This window comes from Echinops telfairi, unplaced genomic scaffold, assembly GCF_000313985.2.
Source record: "Echinops telfairi isolate 266 unplaced genomic scaffold, ASM31398v2 ScPeMD7_1713;HRSCAF=2227, whole genome shotgun sequence".
In the NCBI taxonomy this organism is placed as follows: domain Eukaryota; kingdom Metazoa; phylum Chordata; class Mammalia; order Afrosoricida; family Tenrecidae; genus Echinops; species Echinops telfairi.
In genome coordinates, this window is record NW_022105611.1 from 1,005,185 (window position 1) to 1,017,439 (window position 12,255).

At 49.6% G+C, this 12,255-nt stretch overlaps 1 protein-coding gene across 1 annotated transcript in view; it reads right to left on the bottom strand.

The window, feature by feature from the left end:
• FAT3 (FAT atypical cadherin 3) overlaps window positions 1-12,255 on the bottom strand; it is a 684,233-nt gene that overhangs the window by 62,614 nt on the left and 609,364 nt on the right. Inside the window, exons 18-19 of the mRNA XM_030886441.2 lie at window positions 8,047-8,244; window positions 3,289-4,087 (exon numbers count right to left, since the gene is read on the bottom strand). Of these exons, the coding sequence (XP_030742301.1) occupies window positions 3,289-4,087; window positions 8,047-8,244 (997 nt within the window). The remainder of the gene's footprint in view (window positions 1-3,288; window positions 4,088-8,046; window positions 8,245-12,255) is intronic.

The following is a 12,255-nucleotide window of genomic DNA, read 5'->3' on the forward strand; positions in this document are numbered from 1 at the left end:
TTATAAGGCGATTGCCAGGACTTTCTTCCTCATCTGTCTTAGTCTAGAAGCTCTGCTGATTTCTGTTCACCCTCATAGCTGAACACCAGTCCAGCCTGCGCTGACTGACCCCTTCTCATGTCTTTCTTCGCAGAAATTCTGCAAAGCGCACGTTCCCTTTTGATGAGCACATACCCCACTTGAGACACAGCACATAAGTGGTCCCTCGTATACCAATATCACAGACCGCTTTCAGCTGCTAGCCAAAAGGTGGGCAGTGTCGCTACAGAAGAAAGGGCTGGCAACTTGTTTCCGTGAGGATGACAGCCCAGGAACCCCTTTGGCCCACTTCTGCTCTGGAACGTGTGGCATCCCCCTGAGTGGGAGGACGGCTCAGCAGCAGCGGACAGTAACATTATAGCATGTGAGGCTCCTAAGCTGATAGCACAATTGCAGCTCCAAAGGACAGGGAGCATTTCTGTCTCTGTCACTTTGGAATCTTCCGAGCCTACGACACTGCTACCTTCACACACAGATCTTTGCTGAACAAAAGGACTTCTCCGAGCACCAGCATGAACCGGAGGATACAGTTTCTCCTGCAAGGCCTGCTCGGTTGGGTCCTGAACCCTTGGTATCCTGCTGTGAGTCGGCACAAGGAAGCTCTAGCTGAAATGTGCTCTGATCTAGCTCTGATGGACAAACTGGTGTGTCCATCAGTTTGCCTACAAAGGACATCTGGACAAGGCATGGACCACTGACAGTCATGAATCCCACCTGCTGGTGACATCTGCCAACAGCGCATGTCACCTAGCATGCGTGCTTTGAGCTCTTTCGGAGCTGATTTCCATATTCAACAGGTTGGTGGGACATGGTGGCCTCTGCCTCGTGAAAACATTAGGGAAATTTATAGGAACCCCCTTCCCCCTCCCCTGGCTTGGCCCTCCTCTGGGCTTCTTGGAGACTGCCAACAAGTCTTTGGGAGAGAGCTGTGCTCTTGGGGCCTTCCTCTGATGAGCTCATTCTCTAAGCTACAACCAAGGGAAGGGGCCAGGGCCCCCCTGTCTGTCTTCAATTACCTAAGAGCATGTTTTACAAATGGCCTCTCTTCTGGTCACCGTCCCTTGGGAGCAAGCTCATACTGGCTAGAGGGAATTCTAGGTGTGAGTTTCCTGGAAAGGGGCAGTGAATTGACAGAGAGCACTGATTCTTAGTGCATGCTGCCATGCTAGGCCTCTGCATTGCCCTGGCTTTTGACCAGCCAGATCAAGGTTTGATGGCTATCGTTCCATCAACAGCATGAACCACTTCCTCCTGCTTCTCAGAGGGCCTCCACTCTACTCCTGGGCATTCCATGTCTATTTTTCACTGAAGCAAATGAAATTGCCCTGACCCTCTGCGACAGCTTCCTGACTTGTCTCCCTGCCTCTGGCCTGGCTGCCTCTCATCCATTCAATCCCTTCTGCAGCAACATATGCTCTCTGTGAAACATGAATCTGATCCCGACAATTCTTCACTCTGAATCAGTCGCTGTTTCCCACAGCCTCGGATCGTCTCTGAATCTTGGCTAATGGGCCTGGGGTGACTCCTGGGCTTGCTTACAGGGTTCCTTTGTCATCATATCCCTGACCTGTCCACCTGTCCAGGACCCTCAAGGGAAATTTTCTTACTCTCAGGCTTTGCTCACATAAGCTGTCCCTCTGTCCCAAACATTCTTCCTCCATAGCCTTTTCCTATGAAGCCCTGGGGGGTGGGGAGTTCACACACTGAGCTGCTAACTGAAAAGTCAGCAGTTTGAAACCACCAGCTGCTCCATGGGAGAAAGATGAGGCTTTCTAATCCTGTAAAAGTGTTAGTCTCAGAACCCCGCCCCCCTCCAGTGGCAGGCCTAGCCCATCCTACAGTGGCTGTGGGATGGAATTGACTCAGTGGCAGGCCTTCTTATGTCTATTGTGGCCAGTATGACTTGTTCTTCTTAGGTGCCCTCAAGTAGATTGTCAAATTTTGACTCCTAGCAAGTGCCCTAGGAGCCCCAGAGGCATAGTAGCTATGAATTTGGGCTGCTAACTTTGAGGTTAGCAGTTCAAAAGCACCAGCTGCTCCACAGGAGAAAGACAGGTTTTCTACTCCTTTAGCATTACTGTCTCAGAAACCCACAGGGGCAATTCTGTCCTTTCCTATAGGGCCAGAATCAACTCCCTGGCAGTGAGTGAGGAAGAGCCCTGCTGGGTAGTGTGTTACACACTGGGCTGCTAACCTCCAGGTCAGCAGTTAGAAGCCACCAGCTGCTGCCTGGGAGAAAGATGAGGCTTTCTACTCCCATCCAAAGGTCCAGTCTCGGTAACCCACAGGCAGTTCGACCCTGTGCCGTAGGGCCACCATGAGTTGACAAGGACACGAAGGCGGTGAATTTTGGTTTGGGGCAAGAGTAGAAATCCTCCTAGGCTGGAATCTTTCCGATCAGATCTTTGGATAGGAGTTTCTCCGAGGACATCGCAGTTAGGTGGAAACCAAGGTTTGCATTACTAGTTGAGTGCTTAACTGTTGTACCACCGTGGGTCTCCATTTCACTTGTCTAGCTCCTGCTTGGGAGCCCTGGTGGCGAAGTGGATTATGTGTCGGCTGCTAGCAGCAGGGGCAGCATCTGAAACCACCAGCTGCTCCACAGGAGAACGATTCTACTGCTGCTGCCGCCAAGATTTACAGCCTTGGAAACCCACAGGGGTGGTCCACTCTGTCCTATGGGGTCCCTAGGAGTCAGAATGAGTGAGCTCACTCCTGCTTATCTTTTGGCTCTACTTAGAGGATACCCCCTTTAGGAAATGGGCCTTCTCACAGCATGCGGTGTTTCCTCGGATCATTCTTACCACATGGGCTGGGGCTTTCCTGCTTGTGCATCTGTATGGCTCACTAACTATGAGCTCAGCGGCAGCAGGGACTGAGCTTGTCTGATGGACGCCCAGTATCAATCATGGTGCCCACAGGGAGTTGAAGTTAGCTGCCGTTCAGCCAATTCTGACTATGGTGGCCCCACGTGTGCAGAGGGGAACTGCTCCACCCGGCTTTCTAGGCTGTAACCTTTTGGAAGCAGGTCATTAGGCCCATCTTCCCAGCCACCTCTGGGTTACTTCAAACCTCTTGCTTTGCAATTGAACTCTTAACTATTTACGCCACCTCCCAGGGACGTCTGGGCACTCGGTAGGTGACCCAGAAATATTTTGCTGCATGGATAAACATCTGTGAATTAGGAACAGCCACGCAGCCTCCTCCTATCAACTCCGCAGGCAGGCCGGCCTTGGAAAACACACTCACCGTTGCAGGTGCAGCGCACGTTGTGATAGAAACGCGGGCACACGAAGCTGATGCGCGCCGTGCTGTAGGTCATGAGCGCGTGGGAATCCAGAGACAAGCTTTGCTCGCAGTGTTGCTCCTGACAGTCAAGCCCTGAGCAGTTCTTCTCTAGGATGGCGGAGATGCGCATGACGTTCTCCAGGTGCCTGCGGGCATTGGACAGCTTCTGGATCAGGTAGGCTGGCTTGTAGAACTCACGGCTGTGCATTTCCACGGCGAACAGCATGTCCAGCTGGTTGGTGCCTGCCACGGGCTGGATGCTGATGATGTGCAGGCTGTCCTGCTTCTGGGAGAGCACTGCGTTCCGCAGCGTGCGCCGGAAGCCCAGCATGTGCAGCCCCACGAAGTCCTCGGGGGACACATTCTCGAAGCGGAGGGTGACGGTGTTCTGCAGCATGGCATGCACCAGCTGCTCCACGTGCACCACCACGTCGATGGGCACCTGGAAGCGGCCGTCACTCACCGAGACGTTCAGGACGTACTTGCCGCTGTCCAGGCCCCCCAGGGCAATGATCTTCCCATCGTGGCTGTTCACTTTGAACAGGCTCTTCTGCTCTGATTTCAGCGCAAACGTGAGCACGTCGTACACGTCTTGATCTGTGGCATGGATCTTGCCAATGACCCCGCCCGGAAAGTCGTCCTCCATGGTGACAATGAAGATTTCCAAGGGGATGGCTGTCGGCTTGTGGACGCTTTCCTCGATGACCCGCACACGGATGTAGGAGTGGGACACTTGCTGGGGGTTACCCGAGTCCTTCGCCTAAAACAACCGAGAGGGGGGAAGGCAAAGAACTGAGACAAGGTCATGACAATGATGGAAACCCATCATGTGCACCGTGCACCTATTGGCTTCTTCCTTCCTTCCTGCCCCTCTTCTGCAAACGGTTGAAGGTGTGCGAAGGTGTGCGCTTCAGTACCAGGGACATTTATCACCCCCGCTTCCCATGTGCACACTTTGTTGTGAACAATGAAGGGTGTGAACCCCATACACTCGGGTGGGAGTCAGACAAGGGAGAAGGAAGGAGGTTAGAAGCGGCTATCCATGTGCCCCCACAGACTGGGCTCGGTTTGGTCCCGGACACAGAGCTGAGGGAAGTCTTACAAAGCGGTGCTCTCCCACGGAGGAGGGATCTGTCTTCTCTGTTGCTCTCATTACTTTGGGCTGGACCAGATGGCATCTGTCTGACTGTGTAAAACACCACATTGTTCAAGTGGGCATGGCACCCCTTTAAGATTTAGAATACAACACAGTACACCACTGGGAAAAAGACACGGCTTGAAAAGAACTGCTTTTGCCTCCAGTTTTACGTAATAATAGACAGAATGATCACTGTCCCTACAGATCTTCCCTGAGCAGCTGCCTTGTGTGACGAGGAGTCAGTATGGTAGGACTTCAGGAGAAGGGCTGGGACAGGTACCTGAGCAGGTAGGGCCACCGTGGGCCTTGCAGGTCTGGTGAGATCAGGGCAAATGAGTCCTTCTATGTGAAAGGCAGTGTAAGAGCAGGCACTCTGCTCTGGGCATCACATATACCGGCGTTTGATTCTTGCCCTGCCACTCGGTGCATACTTAGCTTTGAACATGTTCTTGAACATCTCTGAGCATCATTGTTTGTATCGTTGATATGAGTAAAATAGGTCAAAGCCTCTTAAACTGTGGAGTGGCGTAATGGAATGTGGGGGCTGTGAAAAACTAGGCAGCTGTTAAAGGTTTCTGTGCATGCAGGGCCCAAAAATTAATTCAAAATTTAAGATGCAGTGTCATTCAAAATCTAACAGGCAATGCATCTGAGATGTTTCTGGAAGTGTTTGCTTATGCTGCAAATTTCTTGGGTTCAAAGGGCCCTTGTATGGAAAAAGTTTAGGAAGCCATAGAATAAAGTACCTCACAGGAGCGTGTGGGGATGGGAAGCCAGAGAAGACTTGCAAAGTGCCTGGCTCAGGCGTGGCCCACAGGAACTATTGAGCAGATGATAGTTAATGTGATGGTTGCCGTTTTGATTATTACCATCATTACATCACCACACGCTTTATGTGATGGACTGTGGGGACCAGAAATGCTGAAATGGAAGGTTCATGCAAAAGGAGATCCGATCAGCCAATTAGGTCGCACTTACAGAAAACCCAGGAGGGCCTTTTGGACAGTAATGGGTTTGAACTTTACAGACCGGATGTTCCCCAGCCAAACACTGGAGGCCAGAAAGTTGACAGAAGTGGGTGATGGCTGCTGGGTGTGAAGTGACCGGGAGAAAGGAAAGATGGGAATGTGACACTTGCTAAAGGCACTGGCCTTCCAAATCTGAGATAAACTGGTGCAGAGTTTAGTCTGCAGGCCACATGCTCTCAGGGCACGTGACAGCCACACGTGGTAATAAAAAAGGCAGGCAGACTTTTTTCTGTGAAGAGCTAGATAGCAAATATTTAGACTACTAGGTCACTTTTGCAACTACACAACTGTGGCAGGAAAACAGCCAAGGATGAAACCAACTGTAAGCAAGAACAGACCAGTCTGTGTTCCCATAGGACTTTCTTTATAAAAATAGGTTATGGTGTCCAGCTATCAAAAGGCTTGAAGGTAAACAAGCGGCCATCTAGCTCAGAAGCAACAAAGCCCACATGGACGAAGCACCCCATCCTGTGCGATCTTGAGGTGTCAAAGGGATCAGGTATCAGGCATCATCAGAACAAAAAAAAATCTTACCATAGTTAATTTGGGGGGTGTGGGGGTGTGTGGAGTGGAGACCCAAAGCCCATTTGTAGGCCACTGAACATCCCCTTACAGAAGGGTCTCGGGGAGGAGACGGGCCAGTCAGGATGCGATGCAGCAACGATGAAAAATATAACTTTCCTCTAGTTCCTAAATGTTTCCTTCCCCCCTCCCCCCCACTGTCATGATCCGAATTCTACCTTGCAAGTCTGGCTAGACCAGAGGATGTACACTGGTAAGATAGGAACTGGAAACACAGGGAATCCAGGGTGGATGATCCCTTCAGGACCAGCGGTGTGAGAGGCGATACTGGGAGGATAGAGGGAGAATAGGTTGGAAAGGGTGAACTGATTACAAGGACCTACATGTGACCTCCTCCCTGGGGGACGGGCAACAGAAAAGTGGGTGAAGGGAGACATTGGACAGGGCAAGATATGACAAAATAATAATTTATAACTTATCAAGGGCTCATGAGGGAGGGGGTGGCGGAGAGGAGGGGGAAAAAGAGGACCTGATGCGGGGGGCTTAAGTGGAAAGGAAATGTTTTGAGAATGATGAGGGTAATGAATGTACAAATGTGCTTTACACATTTGATGTGTGTATGGATTGTGATGAGTTGTATGAACCCCTAATAAAAGGATTCGAAAAACAAAAGAGGTTATGGGCAGGATTTGGCACAGGGCCTGCACTTGCCCACCTCTGGCTTAGAAGAACAACAGAATCTCATGTAAGAGGATTCATCTTGGAGGGGAAATAGAAACGAATGAGGCTGAAGCAGAAGGGCAGTTCTACTAGGAGGCAGCAGTACTGGTATGGGTTAATGTGCACATAAATGGGGCTGGGAGAGTGGGGCTGTAACTGATGCAGACAGGGACCTTGTCAAGGAGAAACACAAAACATGCTGAAAGTATAATATAATTGCCATGGGGAGAAAGCTCTCTAAGGAGATTCCCGAGTCTGAGATATCAAATCTCTGGCTTCTAACAGCTAGAGAGAATATGCCAAGAACTCTGTTCACTTCAAGAGAAGCCGTTAACAAGAGCTCCTTGCCTTTTGAGCACCCACATGGTTATATAAAATGATTACACAAGGGAGGTTAGCAATGGGGGAATTCATTGACATGGAGGTGCCCTGGTGGTACAGTGGGTTACATGTTGGGCTACTAACAGGAGGGTCAGCAGTTTGAAACTCCCACCATCCCCTGGCGGAAAAATGAGGCTTTCTACTCCTGTAAACAATTACAGTCTCAAAAACCCACAGGGGAAGTTCTACTTTATCCATTCACAGAATAGCCATGAGTTGACATCGATCCAACAGCTGTGAGTTTGGTTTGGGTGCTTTGGGGGAAAAAACGAGTCACTCAATTTCTAGGATGGGATCCAAGCAAAAATCGTACTTGGGAGCTTTTTGGTGTTTGCTCATTTCAAGCTCTCACCCATCTCTTTCAAGACCGATCACATTTGCCTTCTGTACTAATCACTTCCCACAGCACAGAGACCCCAAGGAACAGAAACTAGGTGTGTGAGTCATCTACCCAAGGCCATTGCTGTCTGAGTCCTTGGCTCTTATGGGTCAGTCAAGTGGCAGTTTCCTCCAAAGCAGAGACCACTAGACCACGCTATGGCTGAAGGATATTCAAACAATGATGACTACCTTCCTCCATTGGGATACTATGACAAATAATATCCTGCTTAAGGGAAAGAGCCTTGAACAATTATTTTTTCTTTATGGGTCCACTAGAACCCCAGGAATGTCCAGACTGCAGAGATGGTGTGCTTGACACACCCTACAGAAATGTCCCTCCTGAACAATGATGCCTCCCTTCCTTCCTGTTCAATTTCACACACACAGACCGCTTTTATTGGTGTGAAATTGAATCTGAGATTAAAAGGGGGAACATTCCCACACGGTAATGAATTCTGTTGACTTGTTCAACAAAGGAAAACCAACCAGCGGGCGCAGAGCAAGTAGGAGTGAAAGGCAGCCTGATGCGGACAGAGAACAAGACCGTACCTGGACACAGAGCACGTATTCCAGGGACTCGGTGTGCCGGAACACCACCGCCGACCTCAGGATCCCGTGTGGGTCCAACAGGAACGCCTCCTCTTCATTTCCCGCCAAAATAGAGAATGAGAAGGGAGGCCCATTGTGAAAGGAGTCCCTGTCTGTCACCACCAGCTGCAAAATGCTGGTGCCCACTGGCTTGTTTTCCTGCATAAGAGAGTATATTAAAGAGGAAGATTAGATTACACCTCTGCACACAGCTTAAAAAACACACAAACCCATCATTACTGGCTGGGAGTGCTGTGCTGGAAAGCAGAGCATTGAGCTGAGGGAATCCTGTGGTATTATCTTGTCTCTGGAAGACAGGCTGGCACCAGTGAGCATCGCTGGCTCCCTCCCCACCACCATCTCATGAGACAATAAACTGCAGGTGAAGAACAGAAGGACTTGTGTTGAAAGGCTTTGCCAGTTCCGAGGCTGGGCTCCTCTTTGTCCTTCACAAGCTTGAAACGCCCCGAGTTTACCTGAGCCCCTTTGGGGATAAATGGCATTCACTCGCCTTTGTGACTACGCTGAAAATGTGCTCGGGCCAAGAAAACATCATCCTGCTGGGCTGGGGAAGGCACTGTCTTCCACTTGTCACAACATTGTTCTGTGTTCTAGGCCCAACACGGAGCTCTAATGTCACAACATGAGGCTCTTTTTTGGTGGCGGTGGTGGTGGGGCATGCTGGCAACTTCCCAGCTAACAGTCAAAGACATGTGTCCAGTGGAGAGCTGGGCTTTGCAACCGTTTGCATGTGCTTCTCGGGAAAAGGCACGGGGTGGAATATTTCTCAACTTGGAAATGCAGACCGAGAAAATCGTCCCCTTCATCGGAAGCCCGGCGTCAGCATTATTTTGCAGAGCCTCTCCCTCAGAGTGGGAGCACAAGACCGTGTATCACTCCACAGCTTGATCTGTTTGCTCACCGGAGACCCTCTCGGAGTTTCCATTGTGATTTAGGTGAAAGTTTGGAGAGCAAGCTGGCTTTTCACGAAACCGTTCATACCCAGTGGGCTTCATGACAGTGGCTGTGATTCCCACAATGTGCCAGCACTCTTCCCACTTCCTCGCTGTGCCGACTGGTTCCTTTCACCCAGCTCTAGCCCTTTCTACCTTCTGAGCTCTGATTCCTGGACAAATACTCCCTTTTTAATTGTGCATGGGTGGTGGGTCGTTTTCAACTTTTTATCATGGATTGGGTGAAGGTTCACACAGTGGATCATCTGTTTCATACTCAGCAATTTATATGCCTGTTGTTTCATCTCACCCACTGTAATCCCCTCAATGTACTGGTTGAGCATTCTAATGAAAATGTACCTCCTTGGCATTAGCATTCATTTTATAGGCTTGTTGAGCATTTGGCTGAAAGTTGAGCTTCTGACATGAGTTCAGTTAAAGTCTGGATTGTTACTTAAATGCCACAGTCTCAGGGATCCCACCAGTCTCTATCAGATGAGTAAGCCTGGTCTTTTATATCTATCTATCTATATGTAATATTTTGAGTTTTGTTTCTCTGTAAATAGGATCTAACGCCGTGATCCCTTTTAAAGCAGTCAGTAGCTGTGGCCATGCACCATCTAGTTCTGGTCTTAGGGACCACCGTTCACAAATTGTTTCTTTGTGCCTTTGTTTTTCTTCCCTTCTCTTTGCTGCAGACAGGGAGAGGCCTCTGGTTGCACTTTAGACAGCCTCTCACAAGCACGCATGCTTTGAAGCCCTGTTGGTGCGCGCACTCACCAAAATAAGGTTTAGAACATTGACATTGCGCACGATGTTATATCAATGCCCTCACTGTCCCCTGAAACTGATCCTGAGCTTCAGGCCCAGCTACTGACTCCCTCCAGGTGTTCGGTTGTGGCCAAGAAGTTGTTGTGACTTTGCCCTGTGTGCTCTGCCACATTTGTGGATGATTTGCAGCACACATAGGCATACGCAGAAATATCCTGTGGGTTTAGTCCCATTTAGGGAGCCCTGAGGGTGTCGTGGTTATGAGTTGCAAGGTCAGTCGTTCAAAGTTACCAGTTAATTTTTGTAACCCCTCCTAGACTTTTTTGGCTGTTGTTTTCATTGTTATTGCAAGATCAGGTATGTTACAGTATTAACCCGTTGCCTTCCATGGCTGAGTTCCTCTCAGTGTCTTTCTGAGCCTTGATCATCTTGTGCTGATCCCTTTGTTGGGTCAGGGGAAAGCCAACATACAGTTCAGACCCTTTGAAGGCACTGGCTTAGGACTCAGTGAGCTCAGATCACATAAAGAAAGACAAGGTGCACTGAAGTTTGAAAGAGAATCACGCCTGGGGCAAGCACACTCCATGAAACTATGGCCTGGCCCTTTCCCTTCTGCTTCCAAGTTGTGCAAAGGCTCGGAAGCTTGGGCGCAGTCAAAATTCCATTCCATCTGCCACCTGCCACCATGACCCAGGAAAGCAGTGCTGCTGAATGGGAGTGAACATCAGTCCTGGGTGCTGAAGACTGGCCATCTATGCTGGCCACACATAGAGAGTGTGAAGCCATCAAAGCCCAAGGCAGGTGCCAACCCCATCTTTGTGTGCTCACATGCCAACTGTGCTAACGAAGCCGATGTGTGTCAGGGTGGAGGAGCACTTTGTGCTAAGCCCCCAACGAAGGTTCGTGGCAACAAGCCATAGGGGGGAGTGGGTTATTGTTCTTGTTAGCTGCCTCTGAGTTATCTCTGACTCACAGGGACCCCACTCACCAGGATACAGCAGGTCCCCCAGCGCCTCCTGATCAATGGTGGATTGGACCATCTTGATGCATGGGGGTGTCATTGGCTGATTTTCAGAAGTAAATTATAAGGCCTTTCTTCTTCATTTGTATTAATGTTTAAGTTCTCCTGAAACCTGCTTAGCACCATAGCAGCACACACGCCTCCAGTGACCAGGGGTGGTGACTAGGTGTGAGGTATATTGATAGAACCTAGATTTCCCAAATCTCACTAAAAAATCCCACTCGATCATATTCATAGTGATCCTATGGGGCAGAGTAGAAGTGCCACTTTTGGTTTCTGAGGCCATGACTCTGTATGGGAGTAGGAATACGCCTCATCTTTCTCCTGCTGGTGGTTTCAAACTGCTGACCATATGGCTAGCAGCCCAACTTGTAACACTGTCCATGGAAGGTGAGAACCCCCCCACTGAACCACCACTCAGTCAGGCCTGGGCACATGCCTGAGAAAGCAGCTGGTTTCCATGGTGTGGTTGTTAGGGCTGTGGCAAAAAAATCTCAGGGCATAGATGCCATTGAAGATTATTTCAAATGTAAGAAATAAACAAATTCAAAACAAACACACAAAAAAACCTTGGTTCTCCAAAAAATGTGTTAGAATCAGGAAGCCAGCCTATGTTGGAAAAAGGGAGGAATATGTATCTATATATATCTATATCTATATCTATATCTATATGAATATATAAAGTCCTCTTCAGTACCCCATTAGCCATCAAGAACAAGGCTCCATCTCCCTTTGGAATGAGCTACGTGATCACCTCCTCCCAGGGTGGATTTACTATTTCACACCGATGACATACTTAGCACACCACACAAAACAGAAGACTTATTGATTTGTTTGCTCACTCTATAAAGGCTGTTTCCTTCCAAGAAGCGAGGAAGAGGGAGAGGAAATGTGTGTCCTCGGGGTCATCTTCTGTGAATGAAGGTGAACTACGGCAGGGCCCCTGCTCCCCAGAGGAGGCCCGGTCCTCACCACTGGCTGGAGAGTCTCAGTTCTTTCACTGAAGGCTTCCTGCTGTGCCTTTGAAACCAGCCCGTCAAGCTGACCAGTGAAACTGAACACACAGCCTTTCTTTTTGTGGTGGGCAAGCGCATGGAAGCAGGGGCGGGTAGAGAGTGCCCTGGTGGGGGAGAGTCTTGGAGAAAGGAAACCCAGAGAAAGGAGAATGGAGGAAGGTAAAGACCCCCCACGGGGCTTTGTGGGAGCAGGAGAGGCATAAGAATGTTTAGCTGATGGAAAAAGCATCATTGAGGAGAGGAAAGAAACCCAGCTCTTATGAAGGAATCAGATTTTGCTGACAAAGGGGTGGGAATGGAGCCCATATCTGCTAGCTTTAGGACGGTCTTCCAGCCCGGTTCCTGGACAGCTCAGTGGAGCAGGGAGGTCTTGTCCAAGGAGGGCCAGACTCAAAGTCTTGAAGGTTGC